At 32.7% G+C, this 18,454-nt stretch overlaps 1 protein-coding gene and 1 long non-coding RNA gene across 10 annotated transcripts; both read left to right on the top strand.

Annotated features, from left to right (window-relative positions):
- Nucleotides 1-6,984: 6,984 nt before the first annotated feature.
- LOC114726356 (uncharacterized) lies at nt 6,985-12,038 on the top strand. 2 transcript variants are annotated; one of them, XR_003738504.1, is made up of 2 exons: nt 6,985-7,232; nt 11,524-12,038. It is a non-coding gene; the product is annotated as an uncharacterized LOC114726356 (long non-coding RNA). The 2 variants fall into 2 exon arrangements; XR_003738502.1 differs by lacking the exon at nt 6,985-7,232 and adding an exon at nt 10,456-10,662.
- Nucleotides 12,039-12,248: 210 nt separating this feature from the next.
- On the top strand, nt 12,249-17,740 carry LOC114725846 (ankyrin-1-like). Of its 8 annotated transcripts, none has more exons than XM_028912811.1 (5): nt 12,249-12,640; nt 13,239-13,959; nt 14,285-14,826; nt 16,661-16,732; nt 16,948-17,026. In XM_028912811.1, the coding sequence occupies exons 2-4, from the start codon at nt 13,260-13,262 to the stop codon at nt 16,688-16,690; spliced, it is 1,272 nt and encodes a 423-aa protein (XP_028768644.1). In that variant the 5' UTR covers nt 12,249-12,640; nt 13,239-13,259; the 3' UTR covers nt 16,691-16,732; nt 16,948-17,026. The 8 variants fall into 8 exon arrangements, with proteins under 8 accessions (XP_028768644.1, XP_028768707.1, XP_028768510.1 ...); XM_028912874.1 differs by having other exon boundaries at nt 16,942-17,024; XM_028912677.1 differs by lacking the exon at nt 16,661-16,732 and having other exon boundaries at nt 16,948-17,740.
- The last annotated feature ends 714 nt before the right edge of the window (nt 17,741-18,454 follow it).

Here is an 18,454-nt window from a genome sequence, read left to right as displayed (position 1 = left end):
TACCCAAAGTGTAAAGATGATTACACAATGTTGGCAAGCATGTTAAAATTGATGAATTTGAATGCAAGAAATTGTTGGACCGATGCTAGTTTCACTGAATTGCTCGAATTGTTGAGTGATATTCTTCTACAAGGGAATTCACTTCCAAAAGGAATGTATGAGACAAAGAAAATTGTGTTCAATGGGTTTGGAATATGAAAAGATACATGTGTGCCCTAATGACTGAATATTGTTTAGAAATAAGTATGAAAGGTTAAATAAGTGCCCTAAATGTGGCACTTAAATATGCAAAGTGAAGAAACACGGTGGTGCTATGGTGAGATGACCAAGATCCTCCTTTGAAGGTATTGTAGTATTTTGTAATAATACCACAGTTTAAGCATTTATTTGCTAATGCTACAGAAGCAAAGAACTTGAGATGGTATTCTGATGAGAAAATATGTAATGAAAAACTTCGTCACCTCGTGGATTCTCCTTAATGGAAAGTAATAGATCAAAATTTTCCTCAATTCAGTAGTAAGGCAAGAAACCTTCAGCTTGGGCTTTGTAATGATGGAATTAATCTATATGGTAATTTTAACACCACACATAGTGCTTGGCCGATTCTCCTAGTAATTTACAACTTGCCTCCTTAGTTATGTATGAAAAGAAAATATATCATGCTATCTTTAATGATCTCGGGGCCAAAACAGCTGGGAAATAATATTGATGTGTATTTGGCACCTTTCATTGAGGACTTGAAGAAATTATAAGAGGAAGGTGTTAATGTATTTGATGCATATAAACAAGAGATTTTCAATTAACATGCCGTGATCTTCACTGTAACATCCTAAAAATTTTAACCTGGTAGATAAGGGAATTAAAATGGACCAGGGGCCAATTAGTGTAGAGGGGACATAGTTCTCCCAAGTTTTGAATGAAAACCCAGATAGTGGCTGGGCTAATATTTTAAAATAGTAGTTGAAAAAAGATCTGATTGGGAAGTCAGATTAGAAATTCCCAAAAATTCCTAGAAAATCTTGTAAAATAGAATTAAGGGTCAAGAAAAAGTATTCGAGGCCCCAAAGGAATTATTGAAAGAAAAATAAATTAATATAAAATTTTTGACATTTTCAGGAATTTTTTGTTACACTAAGTAATAGTAACCAAAATTAATTATTTAAAATATTTAGAGGCCTTAATAATTCTGGAAAAAATATGAAAAACTTTCTTAGAGGATTTTCATAATTTATAAAATTGTTCCTGACTTCAAATAATGAGTAGGTTAGCTTTAATAATATTTAAAGGGAATTATTGTTGGTAGAACATTAGTTTCGTTGAAAATAGAATTTAGACGATTTCAGAGTGATTAAATTCTGAGAAAAATCATGGAACTTTTCTACACTAAGAGAAGGCTAATGATGCATTGAGATGAATTTTCTAAGACAGTAGATTAGACAGGATACAGGAAAAATTCCTCCGCCACTGCACCGGTAATTAGTGTAATGTCAAAATACCCGGGGAAACGTATTTTTCTACAAATTTTTTCAGCTCAAATGGCTCATATATCACTCCTAAAATGGCCCATTTATAGGGAAATAAAAATAAAATGGGTTTTCTAGAAGGTAATTAAGAGGAATTAATCACGAGAAGTTAGCCAAGATTAGGCTAATTAATTTTGCCATGACATAAGCATGTGACATCATCACCATGACATCATGCGGACAAGTAACAAGATCATGTTCTTGAGGCTTAGGATTTGTCCATTATTTTTGGAAAAAAATGGAGGGCTAGGATTTTTCCACCTATCCCTTATAATTTTGTTGAAATTTAAGGGCTAAGAATTAATCAAATTGCTACAAATACACCCTCCTACACTCATGAATTTCAGCCAAGAGGGAACCTTTGGGGAGACCTTGTTGCTATTGAAACAACACAATGAAATATGCCCTCCCATCACCATACTCCTCCTTATGACTCCTTGACATGGACCCAGACCTTATGTGCTAAGCAACCCGGCCAAAGTTCACCCTACTCATATCAAGTGAAAGGGCTCCTCCTACACCTAAGGCGCCCAAGCATGGACTATAGTGTAAGAGGTATCTACCTAAGAGTTCTATCTCAATTATGGGCCATGGAAATTAGTAGTGTAAGCATGCTGTGTAGACTTTAAGAACAATTATCCACCACATAATAAATCTCAACCTTCATGCATAGTCACGATATAAATTAAAAATATCAAAGCTCTTTAAACAATGTACAACAGATTTTCATTTTTTTAATAACATAATATTAGTATATCATATTCAACAAAACAAGAAAATAGAATTTCTAATAAAAGACAACTCATGCATAATTAGATCGACATACTTTCTACTTTACCAAAATTTGTTATATGAGAAAATATATACTTTATTCATAGACATACTTTGACAAATTAATTTGAGAAAATAAAAGCATAGTAAACACTTTACGATCCAAAGCATACATATAAAATAAATTAATCTCGATTACCTCAATTTGAAGTTTAACTTTACTTGAGAAATAAGAGTACAAATTACAAACTCCGAAACGCAAAATAATCTACACAACAATATAGATACAATTTAATATATAGAAATAAATAACTTAATTATATAAAACTTATTATTAGTATATATATTTACTACCCATAATTCTAATTCTAAATTAAAATTCTCAATCATTTATTCTAACATCATTTAAAATTTTTCTCACCGCAAACAATCATTTAAACCACAAGTTTACCTAAAATTTTATTTTATTTAATTGTATAAAATTCTTAATTTATAAGTTAAGCTTCAAATTTCAAAATTTCTCTAATAATATATCCTTAGTATTTTCAACATTCTAAACTAATTAAAATCTTAATAATATATCAAAGAGCGCAAATAAATTATTTAACTCAAATTTAATCGGTATAAGTGTCATATATATATGAAACAAAAGGTTTTCAATTAAAATTTAATTTAAAGTTCTAAAAGCAACAAATTGACAAATATAAACCGATTAAAATTAACGACTCATTTACCTTTAAATTTTTATGGTCATCTATTCTCAAAATTCAATACTTACTCCATATCTGAATCCTAATATTTTCTTTAATCACCATAATTATATACCCATTAGGTAGATCTAGTTGAGTAGAATAATTTTTATAAAGGAAATTTTGTGATTAGGAGTAGTTTTACTTACCAAAAATAAATACTAAAGCTTAAAGGAGGAGAAAAATGAGGGAGGACGACGAGGAAAACGCATTTTCTGCAACATGTAATATAGTTAGGAGCGTATTACACCTAAGGACCCCATGTGATAATTGAGACAATTAAGGTTTACAACCCTTTTGAAAAAAATGTTTTCTGTAATCCTTTTATTTCAATAAATCACGTTTTCGGTAAATCCTCTTTACTCAAGTAATTACATGGTAAAATTTCATTTATCATGAACTAATTTTTCTTTTTCAAATATATTTAAATCATAGGAATAAAAATTAGAATGTTACATATAGCATATATGAAGATATTGAGATGAATGTATAAATTATAAGTAGTCATGTTTAGCCTTGGCTTTATTAGAATTTGGTCTATACATGCTATGACATCCAAAAATTTAATTTGAGGTTTAGAGTTAATTAAGCTTTGACTAGCAAGAAAAATTGAGCTATTAAGTAGTTGAAATTGGAAGTTTGAGGCTTAGAAATACTAAGATTGATAGTTGGAGGCCATATCTCTAAACCTTTTTGAGTACTCTTGGAAGTCGGGCATTTTCAAGGGCCAAATGATCTTACTTTTAAGTGATCCATTTTGTATTGGAAAATAGACATCTCAAGCCTTCTAAAGAAGCTTAGTTTGTAATTTTTGGACATCCATAAAGCTAGATATGAATTTTTGAAGTCGGCCCTTTTTGTCTGTGTTGTTTGTTAGATGTTCACTGTAGTGAACAAAATAGAATGTTAATTATCTTGTTTGCTAGATGTTCACTGTAATGAATGCATCAAAATCTGGTTTTATAAAGGGTTAAGGTGCACCTAGCACCCCGAACTATTTTCCCAGGTGTACTCAATGTCCTAAAGTAATTTTTGGTGTATCCAGTGTCCCAAACTAATTAAAACGGTGCATCCAGTGTCTCAAACTAATTAAAACGGTGCATCCATATCCCGAGCTAACAGAAAAGTTAAGTTTGACCATTAGTTGACTGAAAAATCTGATGTGGCAGACACGTAGGCGTCTGATGTGTATTATTTTGACGAGTTAAGGTGCGCCCAGCACCCTAAACTATTTTTTCATGGGCGCCCAATGTCCTAAAGTAATTTTTGGTGCATCTAGTATCCCAAACTAATTAAAACGGTGCGTCCACATCCTAGGCTAATAGAAAAGTCTCGTTTGACCGTTACCTTGCTGATTCAGCTGAAGGCTGACCGAAAAATCCTACATGACGAACACGCAAGCGTCTGATGTGTATTATTTTGACTAAAGCTCCCGAGACGAGCTTTGTGGCGGCGGGTGTTTTCTTAGAAGGTGACAATGATATCGATGGAGTGACTAAGGGAAAGTTTACTGTGTTCTATGAGGAGGAAAGCAAATGCAAGTCGGATGAGGAGTTGACAGAGATAAAGATGGAAGTGTGCTGTGACAGCGGTTGTGGTTTCAAATCGGAGTGGTGGAAGAAATGGGATAAAATGTTAAAGATGAGGATGGGATTGAATGGGTGGTACATGTACCAAGATTTAAGAGGGTGGATCGGTGGTCTTTCTTTTTTTTAAGTTTAAAACTGGCAGAACATAAATGTTAGAAGAGGAGGAAATAAATTGAATTTTCAGTCAAAATAATACACATCAGATGCCTGCATATCCGCCATGTAGGATTTTTCGATCAACCTTCAGCTGAATCAATAAGGTAACGGTCAAACGAGACTTTTCTGTTAGCATGGGATGTGGACGCACCGTTTTAATTAGTTTGGGACACTGGATACACCAAAAATTACTTTATGACACTGGGCGCACATGGAAAAATAGTTCAGGGTGTTGGGTGCACCTTAACTTGTCAAAATAATACACATCAAACGCCTACGTGTCCGCCATGTCAGATTTTTCGGTCAACTAATGGTCAAACTTAACTTTTCTATTAGCTCGGGATATGGATGCACCGTTTTAATTAGTTTGGGACACTGGATGCACCAAAAATTACTTTAGGACATTGGATGCACCTGGGAAAATAGTTCGAGGTGCTGGGCGCACCTTAACCCTTTTATAAACCAGTTGACAGCTACCAAAAACAAAGGGGAGTAGGAAGAAGATTGATTGGGCTCTGTTAGGGCTTCATTGTTTGGCCTTTAAAGAGTATTTTTGAGCTTCTTAACACTCAAGTAAGCTTCCTAGACTTTATTTTTTTACCCTTTCCTCTTAGATTTTTAGATTTTTGAATAGTTGGATCTTGAGGTTTCTTGAGGATTTCAAATTGGGGTAAACTTTGACCGGTTAATTTGAGTTTAAATGGTTTAGATGGGTTAGATTAAGTGTTTAATCAATCTAGATTTCTTGTATTTGGAGTTTTGAAGATTTTTGAGGTTAGGTTTATGATTTCTTGAAGTTTTTGATGGATAATGATAATGTAGATATTGGAAATAAGTTTTGATGATTTGGTCATGCTAATATGAGTTAGAATTGTTGATTAATCAATTTAGATTGTTGATAGAACTAAAACTGCTCAAATGGGTATTTTTAAAGTTGAAGGCTAAGTGTGAAATTGGGATTTCTGATTGAATTGCATACTTTGAGGTTAGTGAATGGTATAGAGGAGTTATTTGTGCTATTGGGGTCCCAAGTTTAGTGTTGGATGGATTGATTTGTGGCTATGGTGAGATTTGAGTACTTAGAGGATTGGGATCTCTAATTATTGTACATACCCACTTAAGTAGTTATGTTTTGACTTTGTGGTTGTGCTGTGTTGTGCAGACCACTTATGAGTTGTGACTTGAACCCGGAAATTCTTATGATATATTTCTTGTCCTTGTTTCAGCGAGAGGTAACCACTTTTCACTCATTATATATGTTGATGTGTGTTTATGAGAGAATTGTGAAAATGTGTATTTATATGATTTGAGAACTTTATAATGCTATTGATATGTCTTTTCTTAATGCCTTGTGGGAATTGTTTGACTTGAATTGTGAAAGTATGATTTGAGAGTTGAATTTATATTGACATGTTTTTTTGAGAGTTGAATTTAAATTGGGAATTGTTTGACTTAAAATAGTTTTTGGGTAGCACTTAGCATCATAAGTTTAAACCACTTGTTGCCACTGATAAAAATACTTTAAGAACAATATTGAACCAAAAATTATTTTAAAATATTGATTGTTAATGTACACAAAATTATTTTACGATACTATATGTTGCTAGAAATATAGTTCAGCGTGTCCTATGTCACTTAATCCGTTTATTGTTATTTAATACATTTGAACCTTTGATTTTACTTAAAAGGCTAGAATATAGGTTTCCTTTAATTCTATATAAGGTTTTAATTTGATCTTTTAACTTTAAAAATTATATTTTTAGTCTTTTAACTTTAGAATTGTTAGACTTAAATAATAATTTTTTTGTAATAATCATAGTTGTTTTAAAAATTAAACTTAATATATTAGCATTTGAAAACATTTTATCAAAATTTAAGATGTCAATATCATTATTTTTCACTAATAATTCTAAAGTTAAAGGACTAAAATATATTTTTTAAAGTTAAGAAATCAAATTGAAACCTTATATAAAATTAAAAGATTAAATGTATATTTTAGTCTACTTATAAAAATTTTGCTTTATCCAGCCATTAATTCCAATGTTTAATTTTTTAAAATAAAGCAAATTACAGTCTAAAAAGGGAAAAGGAGGGACGAGGTAACGGTGCCAGGTGTTCAAGAGTAGGATGCAGAGAGAAACTGGGAATACGGGACGAGGAAATCTGGGGTTCAACGACGTCGTATGTTTGTGGGCATTTAGGTGCTCATCGAGTCTCTGCAGCTGCTCTTGGTTCTCCCTTTCAACATTCTAGTGCTGATGCGTCGTCCTCCTCGGTCAAGTTTCTCCTTCTTCCCTTATCGACACCATCATTGCGGTTCTTCGGTCGTCGCTGCTCTCCGCTCGTCTACGATGGCTTCCTTCTCATGACTAGTTTCATTTTCTTGATTCTTCATTGCTGAACCCATCTCTGTCTCTCTCTGCTTCGCGGCTGAGCGTGGGTGAGTGCGAACTTTGTCCTTCTCTTATACACTGTTTCTATATGTGTGTTATGCTCGAATCCTCTCTTTGCTTTTTTTTTTTTGGCTACTGATTAAAGGAAAAGGGAAGGAGCTAGTATGTTGACTGATTGAATTTATTAAATTCGGAGGTTTATAGAAAAAGGGAAGGATTTGAAATCAATTTTGTAACTTTTGAACTTTAAAGAGATTACCGTGGTGTTTGGGAGTGTAATTTTTGATTGTAGTTATAAAGTGAGATGCTGTCTTAAATCAATTTTGCTTATGCTTGAGTAAACCTTAGGAAATTATTGGGATACTTGAACATGTGTGGTTGTAATTGATGAGCTATGATGTTGCTTTACTGTTTTAAATTGAATGCCACAAGGTGTTTGTGAATATGTGCAGGAGAAGAATTTGATTGGAATAGGCCTTAAGTGCTCTCAATGTATTAATAACTGTTGAAATTGAAGAGCAAAGTTGTGAATTCTTTATGCTGAATATAGAAAGCTAGGAATATTGTTCAAACTTTTACACACACACATATATATATGTATATTTTATATGCACCGACTTGGTATGGGTTTAGAATGGGGGAATGCTAAAATAAATAAATTTGTTATCTTCTACTTTGAAGTTTAGAGGAAGGGAAAAAAAAAAAGACTTATTAGGATGAATTAGTCAAAGTTACATTGAATGAATTGTTATGGAAATTCTTGTATAAGTTTTTATTTGGGAGAAACGTTTTGATTTTAGGACATTGGGGAGAATGAGGAGCAAACTTAAATCATAACTGTATAAACTGAAACAATGTATATGTTGGGAGCACAGCAGGTGAGTAAACAGCATCCTATGATATTTTTATAAATGATATGGTTTTTCAATATATCATATTTTAAAATTATATTATCAATTTTAAGTAATACTTGTTGAAAGCGAGTTTGTTGGAATTATATCATTTGCTCTTGAGATTTGAATGTTCAAATGAAATAACAATTTTATTTATGGTTAGCTACTTGATTATTTTATATCTTTTCAGTCTTTACAAGTCTTTATGCATGAAAATTTAATAGAAATCTTTCAAGGTGATTTTGTGAAATGTTTTTTTTTTTTTTTTATGTGAGCTATTATTAATTGGGAAAACCATATCATAGGTACCTCTACTTTTTCTCAATTTTTAATTTGGTATCTATGTGTTTTTTCCTCTTGATTAAACATTTAATTTTATTTTCTTTTAGCTACATTAGCTCTTATAACTTTGTTCTATTGGCATTTTTAGTCTCCATATAAGGATTAATGATGTTAATTGAGCAAAATTAAAGATTTAGTTAAGAACAAAAAACACATAGGTACCAAATTGAAAATTTACAAAAAATACAGGTACCTCCAATATGGTTTTCCCTTATTAATTTAAAAGGATTTGTTGACTGATGGAACTTGAAAGAAATCAATTGAGATTTTGTAAAACTTCATGCTGGGGTCTTCTTTTATTATATATCTTTTACTAACTTTTGTTATTAAAGAAATATATTTTCTGTTGCAAGTGGCTAATTGACCCTATGCATGCTTGAAACATTTTTGAGAGGACTAAATACATATTGCTGGTTACTAACAGCAGTATTGATAGCCCTTGGGGTGCCATGTTTGATATCAAGTTCGCTTGTTATTTGTGGCTTTGGCCATGCTTGTTATTCGTGACTTCGGTCGTGTTTGTATTTGTGGGTTCGGCTACGCTTGTTATTTGTAACCTCGGCTATGCTTGTTATTCGTGGCTTTGACTGCTCTTGTTATTTGTGACTTCAGTTGCGCTCATATTCATGGCATTGGCTGCATTGTTATTAGTGACTTTGGCTGCACTTGTTATTCATGGTTTTGGCTGCATTTGTATGGGTGCGCCATGGTTAACATGAGCTCGCTGGATATTTGTGGGCATTGTTGCCACATTTGTACTCGTGGCTTTGATCGCGCTTGATGGTTACTTGCCCTTGTGGACTATGTGTCTACGCTTGTTGCTTATTTTGTTGAGGTCCTCACTTGAGCAGGGTTTTTCACACTATTTCATGATCTGATTTTATAAGTTGTTTAAATATTTAGTTATTCTTGTATATCATGAAGTTCTTTATATAATTTCTTTTATGTCTAAATAGCTTACTCAAAAATCTAAAATCATTAGTAAATCATTTTACAAAATAATATCTGCATAATTTGTTATTTCATCATGTGTTTATCTTATTTTTATTTATGGGATGTTATTCACAAAAGGGGAAAAAAAAAAAACCAATTTTGGCCTCAAATAACACTACTGACCCTACATCTCTAGTTGAACCATAAGGGATTTCATTGCTAATCAAGCTTGGAGATATTTTTTTGGAGGAATTGGTAATCCATGGAAATCTAAATTTACACTTGTAATTACTTTTATAACTTAGATGCTTCATGTAGCTTATATGCAAGATCCTTATTTTCAGTTGACATGTTGGTATTATGATCATAAGGAATATGTTTATATATATATATATATATATATAAATGAATCAGAAATGGTGTATGTATGTCCTAGAATATTATATCAATCATGATATTGTGAATGAAGTTATAATGATTATGTTACGTAATTATTTATATGTTTTAAGGCTTAAGGAATGTGAATTCTATCATATTCTGTGCCAGTCACTCCTTAATTTTCGGGATGTGACAAGTAGACTATATAGTTGTTAGCAAGGTGAATTATTTTCATGCCATATTAAAATGTATATTCTCCTGTGCTTGTTATTTATTTTGTAACTTAGATGTTGCTTTTTATTGTTGTTGAGTGTTGTTGGAGATTCTTCTACATTTATAAATATCAATTTATAAGTAAGACAAATTAGTTTGGATAAAAACGATGAATATAAATAATTTATCATAATTTAGTAACTTTTTTAATTTTCCCAAATTAGTCAACTAGGTTTTATATTAAGGATTAGAAGTAGTATTAAAATGTCTTTTTAACAAAAGAGGCTAAAATGAAGGGGGAATCAAAATCAAAATGGGAATGAAAAATAAAATTAATGTGCTTATTTTACCGTTTCTCTGATTATCCCCTAAATACTCTTAACTAGTGGCTATCACTTTACTGTTACATTTTAGTTTCACTCCTGCAATAGTCTTGGTGTAATTTGTATAGTACTAAAGAGCAACATATTGATGATAATTAAAATTATAACGAGATTCTTCCACTAGCTTGTTTGCTAACATATTGAAAAGTTGATTACAGTAAACTACCACCTCTGGTCCTAAAAGGAGATCTTATATTTAGAGTTGGAGGTGGGAATTTGTGACTGTTTTTACAGCCTTGTGTCTCCCCAGGAGAACTGATGTTCAATGCTTGCCAGAAAGTTCTGAATCCTAAACTTTGTAAAGGGATCATGGACAAAGGAGGTGCAATGCCGGGAGAGGTTATATAATATTTGACATGTTCTTTGAATTTGTGTTGTGTGTGTTTATATATATATATATATATATATCTGTGTGTGTGTGTGATGTCTGGCTATTGCTGGTTCATCTCTAGCTTGGTGTCTGATTAACTTATGGTCAAGATGACTTCTTAAAATAGTTGCATCATATATTGAATACTGATGTTGATTATCTCAGCTTTTGTGTTGTTATATTAGACCCCTTTTGCTCAAAGCAGTTCAACAGAACTGATTCATTAATGATGTGTTCTGTGTGATGTTTGGCCTCCAAGTTATGTGATGCCAAACTGACTTTTCTTCCTTGAAAAGCCGCTTTGGCTCAACATGTGATGTTTGGGATGGCTTCTGAGAAAAAGAGCTTCTCAATAAAAGTTGAGTTGAAGATGAAGAAATTTCCTTTGACTTTAGGCCTTTGGCTTTTGTTTAGATGTGAATGTTTTAAAACTGATTTTCAATATATCATCCAAACAAGTTTATGCCAAACTAACTTTTTTTTTTTTTTGGGTTAATAAAAGCCTATCCAAATATAAATTACATTATGCTAATTAACTTTTATCTCAACTTGAGTTTGCAAATCCCAGTTAAAATAAAAGTCACTTTTGCCAATGTTAATTCAAACAAGCCCCGATCATCCAAAAAGTAGCTTTATAATTGACTGCAGCTATGTTGTTCGGCGTAAAATGCTGTCTGAACTACCTTCTGAAATCATGCTAATTGTGATGCTTGCCCTTCATCATCCGAAATGTCATTAAATTTTGTGGCCAAGTGGGACGACAGTAAGTTTTATGCTGCTACATCGAGCCATATTTGTTACGTATGTGCTGAGTTACAAGCTCATTTCAGGTGGCATAATCACCCAGACCCGCTTTAAGTCCTGATCAGATGCGAAGTTTTTGGGGGATGGCGATTCTTGCAGCCCTCTTTTGAGCCAACCAGCATTGGCTAGTTACAAGGAGGAGGCTGAAGATGAAGTGAGAAATAAAAGAAACGGGGTTCAAAGTCAAAACTTGTATCCTGCACAGTTATTCCTGGTAGAAAATTTGGCTTCGCCCACAGAATCTATTAAAAGAAACCCCATCAATGGTTATTGTTATATTATACTCCTCCGAAGGTTGTCCCGAGAAGCCTAGCTATGACTTATGACAATAGTCCTTCCATCGTTAGGAGGAGAACTCACAGTAATTAAAAGCAACTCCTAAAGCTGTATGTCTTGGTGTGAATATTTTACACAATTTGAATTCGATCGTTGCAGGGTGGTGTCACGTTGTTCATGTATATATCAATTACCTCTGCCAGATCTCTTCAAAATGCTCTGAGTCAATGCACTAAATAAATTTTAAATCCCATTATACTGTACAGCGTTTTTTATTTTGGCCTTTTTTATACTGTATCATTTGGCCTTAACTTCAACTGCATTGATCTTATGCTTGAGCTATTTCTCAATTATCTTCTCTTTTCTCAAACCTCCACCACACAAAGGACCCTTATAATAGGTTCATGCCATGTGCCGACACTGGTCCAATATTACCCAAATTAAAAGCAAAGGATATTCTTTTAATTTTTGTGGTCAGCATTGTACATTACGATATATCCGGCTTTTTGTGCTTAAAAGTCAGAATTGTGTTTTGACGATATTCGTTACTGACCTATCAAAAAACAGAACTGTTTCGGAGTTAGTTGTTGTGGATTAGATTAGGATAAGATATAGCTCCTCCCCACTTACCTTTCCTTTAAAAGTAAATGATAAAACCCTCATTGCTCTCGTCCTTGTTTCTTTATAGGTTCAACCACCACTCAATACACTTTACTCTTCTACCTTCTTTCAACCACTCCATACAATTTCACTCTTTCTCATTCAACTCTCTCCCCCTCACTCACACTACTTCCACAAATTCATCTGAAGAAGTAAAGAGTTACTGTTTCACCCTTTTACAAGGCTCCCTCAACAGCTATTTTTAAGGTACTTAACTACTTATATTACATCTACACAAAATAAGATCACATGGTTTTTCAGTTTGATGTAGCTCTATGTCTTGCTTTATTGATATTGCTTAGAAGATTGCATTATTTCTTTTTGCCCTTGTTCTTGCTCTTACTTTTATTCTTGTTGGAACATTTGGACCTATTTTAAGTTACAAAAGCTGTGGTGCCGTGGCTGTCATAGCTGAAAATGTATATGTTGGCTAGTGTGGGATTAATTAATTTCAGATCCATAGGGACAGTACATTTCTTATAGCAGCAAGAAGCCAAATTTTATGTTTGAATTCTAATCCATCTAATTGGCAGTAGGTCAAGGACTCAAGGCTGACTCAATTTTACTTGATTCTCGCCCATGCAGTGGATAAATAATTAATATTCCATGGGTATGATAAATCACACGCCACAGATCCAATCCTTCATCCGTAATTATCATTATCTATGTCTGTTTTAGTGTTTCCAAAAATATAGAACTTGACTTTAAGAAAAAGGAAGAAGAAAGAGAGATATTCGGCATATAGTTATATTGTCTGGCATAACCAAAATTCAGAGGTTTCATTTTTGAGGGATTTTATAAACAGTTTCAGTGAAAAAGGAGTTGGATGGAGATAACAGCCGATAATGCTAGCTTCAGCAAGACAGAAGCCACCAAAATCACGACAGTAGAACCTGTTTCTGATCCCGACAACTACACAATTGTCACAATTACAGGCATGAAACCTGAGTTTCACAAAGCTGCAGTGGAAGGCAACATCAATCTCTTTAAAGAGAAGGGTGAGCCAATTGAGTCCATACTAACCCCAAATAAAAATACAATCCTTCATATACACTTCACGAAGTACACTGACAGTGTTTCAGAGAAATTTGTGGAAGAGGTTTTACATATGTGTCGTGCACTTCTTTTGAAGACCAATGGGAAGGGTGATACCATACTTCATATAGCAGCAAGATATGGACATCATGAAATAGTGAAAAAATTAATTGCTTGTGCTAGAGACTCTGATATTTATGAAGTTGGAACTGAAAAAAGGCTTATAAGAGCAACAAATAATAGGAAGGACACGGCCTTGCACGAAGCAGCTCGTTACGGTCACAATGAAGTGGTGGATGTCATGATAAAGGAAGAACCAGATCACACATATTTTGGTAAAAATGTTGATGATGAGACTCCACTTTATATTGCTGTTGAGAGACAAAATTGGGACATGGTACATAAAATATTGGATCAGAGTAGTTCACCACAATATAATGGCCCTAATGGCAGAAATGCTTTGCATGCCGCAGTCCTTCATGGTGACACAGGTATTTTATTTTATGACTTTGTAATTTATCATTTATAATAATTAATCTTTCATTTATATACCTAATTTCCTAGGAATAAAACGACAACAACCAAAATTAACTAACATGCTTAAACTAACTTTTCTTTTAAAAAAAAATGAAATAACAACTGATATAAACTCTCTGAAATAATTTAACAGAATTGTTACTGATTATTTTAATTAAATTATGATAGTTACGATTGAAATTAACACTTCAAATTTGAAAAGTGTTCATGTGAGAAAGTAGCTAATTATTTTTAGATGAAATGGATGGTGTTTGATTTGATGTTATCTATATATGACAGGACAAGTGCGGAAGTTGTTGACAAGAAATTTATTAGCGGCGAAAGAAGCAGATGAAAATGGTTGGGTTCCCCTTCACTTGGCAGCACTTTGTGCACGTCCAACGGTGTTAGAATTGTTGGTAAGCAAAGATAGAGGCACGGCATACATGAGGGATAACAAGGGAAGGACGGCTCTTCACTTTGCAGCACTTGCAGATTCAGTTAAGATGAGAACGGTATTAAACTATTGTCCAGATTGTTATGAATTGGTGGATGAAAAGGGTTTAAATGCTCTGCACTACATTACAATGGGAGAAACTCATTCCCTACGACTATTAAAACAAATCATACAAGATACACCGCTAAGCAACTTGTGCAATGAGAAAGATGATGATGGGAACACACCACTTCACCTTCTTGCCCGTCAAGCTCCCAAACGGAATCGTTATCATCCTCTTCTGGACCTACAATTTCCAAAAGTGGACACAATGGCATGCAATAAATATGGTCAAACTGCTCTCGATGTTGCTGTTGATGTTGTGCCCCCAAATTCAGCTGATGAGGTAACAAGAAATGACATCTAGCTAGTTATTAAAAAATAAAAAAGAAGACACAATATAAGGATTTATTTTGATATTTTGGGCATTTGCATGCACGCCTCTAGTTTTCCTAAATACCATGCTATCACTACCAAAAAAAAAAAACACACTTTCAAAAGTGACAAAAAAATTCATCGCTGAAAGTCTTCAACGATGACTTTTTTTGTTGTCATTGAAAATAACACTTTCAATGATAACTTTTGAAGTTGCCATTGAAAGTCTTGATAGGTACGCTATCAGAAAGTTGCCACTCAAAGTTAAACTTTCAGCGGCAGTATTTTTTGTCTTCGCTAAGAGACAATACTTTTAGTGGTAACATTTTGAGTCACCACTAAAACCTATACTTTCAGCGGTGATTTTTTACGGTTACTGATAAAACTCATATTTTGGGTGACGACTTTTTCTGTCACCACCGAAGATCATACTTTTAGATGGCAACGATATTTTTTAGTCATCCCCAAAGGTAAGACTTTTAACTACAATTGTTTTTATGAAAAATGGGTATAATTTTTTTTTATTTTTTGTTTCGATATATTATTTGACATATTAAAATATGAAATATGTTATTTATCATAAATAAATAAAATAAGGTAGTGAGTTTCTATTTTCATGGAAATTTTATGCATAAATTGATACTTTAATTCAAAATAAATGATACATCCACACAATTAAATATTAAATCAAATGAGATTTTTATGTCCTCTCACACCTGAATTAAGATAATCCTATAGATATATTAGATATAATCACATTTTTTGTCGAAATAATATATTTAAATATATTTATATAATGCTAAATGATTTTTTTTAATAGTATCTTGAAATATAATACGTATCATATAATATAATATTTAATTTTTTGCTAATTTATACTTAAAAATAAACATCATAAGAATTAAAAACATATTATAAAATTTATCAATAATGTTTTCAAAAAGTATGCAATACAATTTTTTTAATTATTTTTATATATTAAAACTTTATCTTTATATCTATAAAATATATTTTAACTCATTCACTAATATTTTATATGAATATTAAAAATATGACATAAGAAATTAAAATCATGATTTTACATTAATTATATAAAAGAATGTTTTAAATATTATATTAATATATAATTTAATATTTGATTTCATTTTAATATAGAAATTAATATATGTGTGTGTGCGCGCGCGTGTTAACTTAAATACATGTGTTTAATTATTAGATTTATTTACATCACACATATTAATAGAGATTTATACATTATGAATACATGATGTTAACAATAGAATTTCTATCACGAATGGTGGGGTTTCATTTCAGCTTCCGTGTAACAACACTCACATTATAACAAGTAGGTTCCAGGTTCGAACTTGGGTGCAGACAACTTGTGAGAAACTGAAAGTGGGGTGGCAAGTGATGTGGTGTCATGCCGTGAGGGTGATGTAGCAGGGTGATGTGTGGTGATGACATGGCATCATTTTTATGCCACTTTCAGTGGCAACAAATGTCACGCCTAAAGATAATCTTCAACCATGGCTGTTTTTACTAGTGTGGGAGCTAAAAGTACTTTTTAGCAGTGACTCATTTTGTCGTCGCTGATGTGTATCAATAATAGTCGTTATAGCGGCCACTTGGTAACAACTTTTTGTCGTTACTAAAAGTCAATTCTTTTAGAGTGTATGAAGAGCAGTACTTTTATAATATAGATTGATAGAATAAAAGACAATATAGATATGCCATGTGTTTAAGTTATTGTTAAAAAAAAAAATTAGAATATTCATGTATTAATTTTGTTCGATTTGAATTTTCAGCTATCACACTCTAAACGAGTGCTTTTATAATGAAGCCTTAATACTGACACATACCATTCTTCTTCAAGTTTGGTAAGCTAAGAGACCGAGCTATTCGATTTCGTATTGCTTTAATCAAGGCTATGACGTCTTTTAATAGGTCTTGCACTAGTTTGATTTGGTTTAATCTAATTGCATTGATCATATAGAACATTAGTGAATGCAACTTACTTATTTAACATTTATAAGTTGAATCTAATTAAAGGTTCATGCAAAGATGAAAGACTTTTATGCGTTACAAGGTGCAGAACACAATGTTAAAGGAATTGAGAGCTATTGGAGCAAGGCTAGGAGGACGGGTTCTGGATAAGCACCTTAAAGAGAAGAAACAAGAGAAGAGGTATGATTTAGCAGTTGGTGAAGAGGAGAAACAATATAAAACAAATGGTGTATCGAAAAAATACAAGACAAATGATCAAGATCGTTTAGCTGGAATGGCAACCACCCTCTCTGTAGTGGCAACTTTAATTGCAACAGTAACATTTGCAGCAGGATTTACGTTGCCTGGGGGATTGATTCAAGAAGGAGAACATCAGGGTTCTCCCATATTAGAGTATAATGCAGCTTTCATAGCATTTGTTCTCACAGACTCTCTCTCATTTGTTCTCTCTATTTCTGTTGTTTTTTTCCTATTTTTCTCATCAGCTCTAGCAAAAGAGAAGGATGCGAAGCAGGAACTCTCTGAATTCCTACTATTTAATTGTGGGTATTTAACCATGGTGGCAATGGGATTCATGATCACGGCATTTGGGACAGGCATATATACTGTCCTGGGGGTTTCCAAAGGTTTTGGTATTGTCACTCTCTTTATTGTTTTGTCCTTTTTCTTCATTATTGCTATAGTTTTTAAGAAAGCCTTTTTTGGAGTACCGCAAAAAAGTGCGGAAAAAAGTCTTGAACAAGATTTAAAACACGGGGTGGAGTCCTATGACAATAGAGAAAGTGATATCCAACTGTCCCAGATTGTTTGAATCATTGTCAACAGAATTCTATTTATTAGTTTTACTTCATTTATTTTATGTATATGCTTTTCTTCCCCAAGTGTTACTCGCACATTACACACACGCATACATATATATATACACATATATTTATATATATATATAAAAGGTATAATAGTCAATATGAGATATGTATTATGAAGGTAGGCACCTCTTCTGCTCTATAACAAGCAGTCAGAGGTCGATGATTTGAAGGTTTTAATCCTCTTGTGACAACACACACACACAGAGCATAGAGAGAGAGAGAGAGGAAGCATACTTAAAAGGAATATTCATTTTATCATTAACCTTGCTGATTGGATGCATCATGCAATCATTGTTGGCTTTATCTAACTTTTCTTAGCAGTTTATCTCAGGATTTTTTCCCCTTTTTGTACAGTTGAAGTGAGAAATTGTTAAGCATACTTCTTCGTTCCAACCTAAGTGCAAAGAGACAATTGTCAATTTGAATTAATAAAAGTTGACTATCCGAGCTATCATCCCTATTTTTATTTTATCAAAATTAAAATGGTGCAACATTCTGTGTTCAGTAAATAATAAAGTCTCAAGCTTGAATCCTTTATATGGAAAAAAATGAACTCGATCTAAAATAATTTATACCCAATATGACTTCTAGAGACGGGTTGATATTAAGTGGGAAAAAAGACATTATCTTTCCCAGTTGAACTAAGTGGAAAAAAGACATTATCTTTCTCTATTGAACTAACTAAAAACTAAGTCTTATCCAAAATTCATAACATAAATCATTTATGAT

Source organism: Neltuma alba, unplaced genomic scaffold (assembly GCF_004799145.2).
Source record: "Neltuma alba isolate B1F8T4 unplaced genomic scaffold, ASM479914v2 tig00000365_pilon, whole genome shotgun sequence".
NCBI lineage: Eukaryota > Viridiplantae > Streptophyta > Magnoliopsida > Fabales > Fabaceae > Neltuma > Neltuma alba.
This window is presented reverse-complemented; position numbering and strand designations above follow the sequence as displayed.

Coding starts and splice junctions, on each gene's coding strand:
- LOC114725846 (XM_028912448.1), top strand. CDS start 13,260: ATGGAGATAACAGCCGATAATGCTAGCTTCAGCAAGACAGAAGCCACC. Junction 13,960..14,284: donor AGTCCTTCATGGTGACACAG/GTATTTTATTTT, acceptor TATATATGACAG/GACAAGTGCGGAAGTTGTTG. Junction 14,827..16,941: donor CCCCAAATTCAGCTGATGAG/GTAACAAGAAAT, acceptor ATGCGTTACAAG/GTGCAGAACACAATGTTAAA.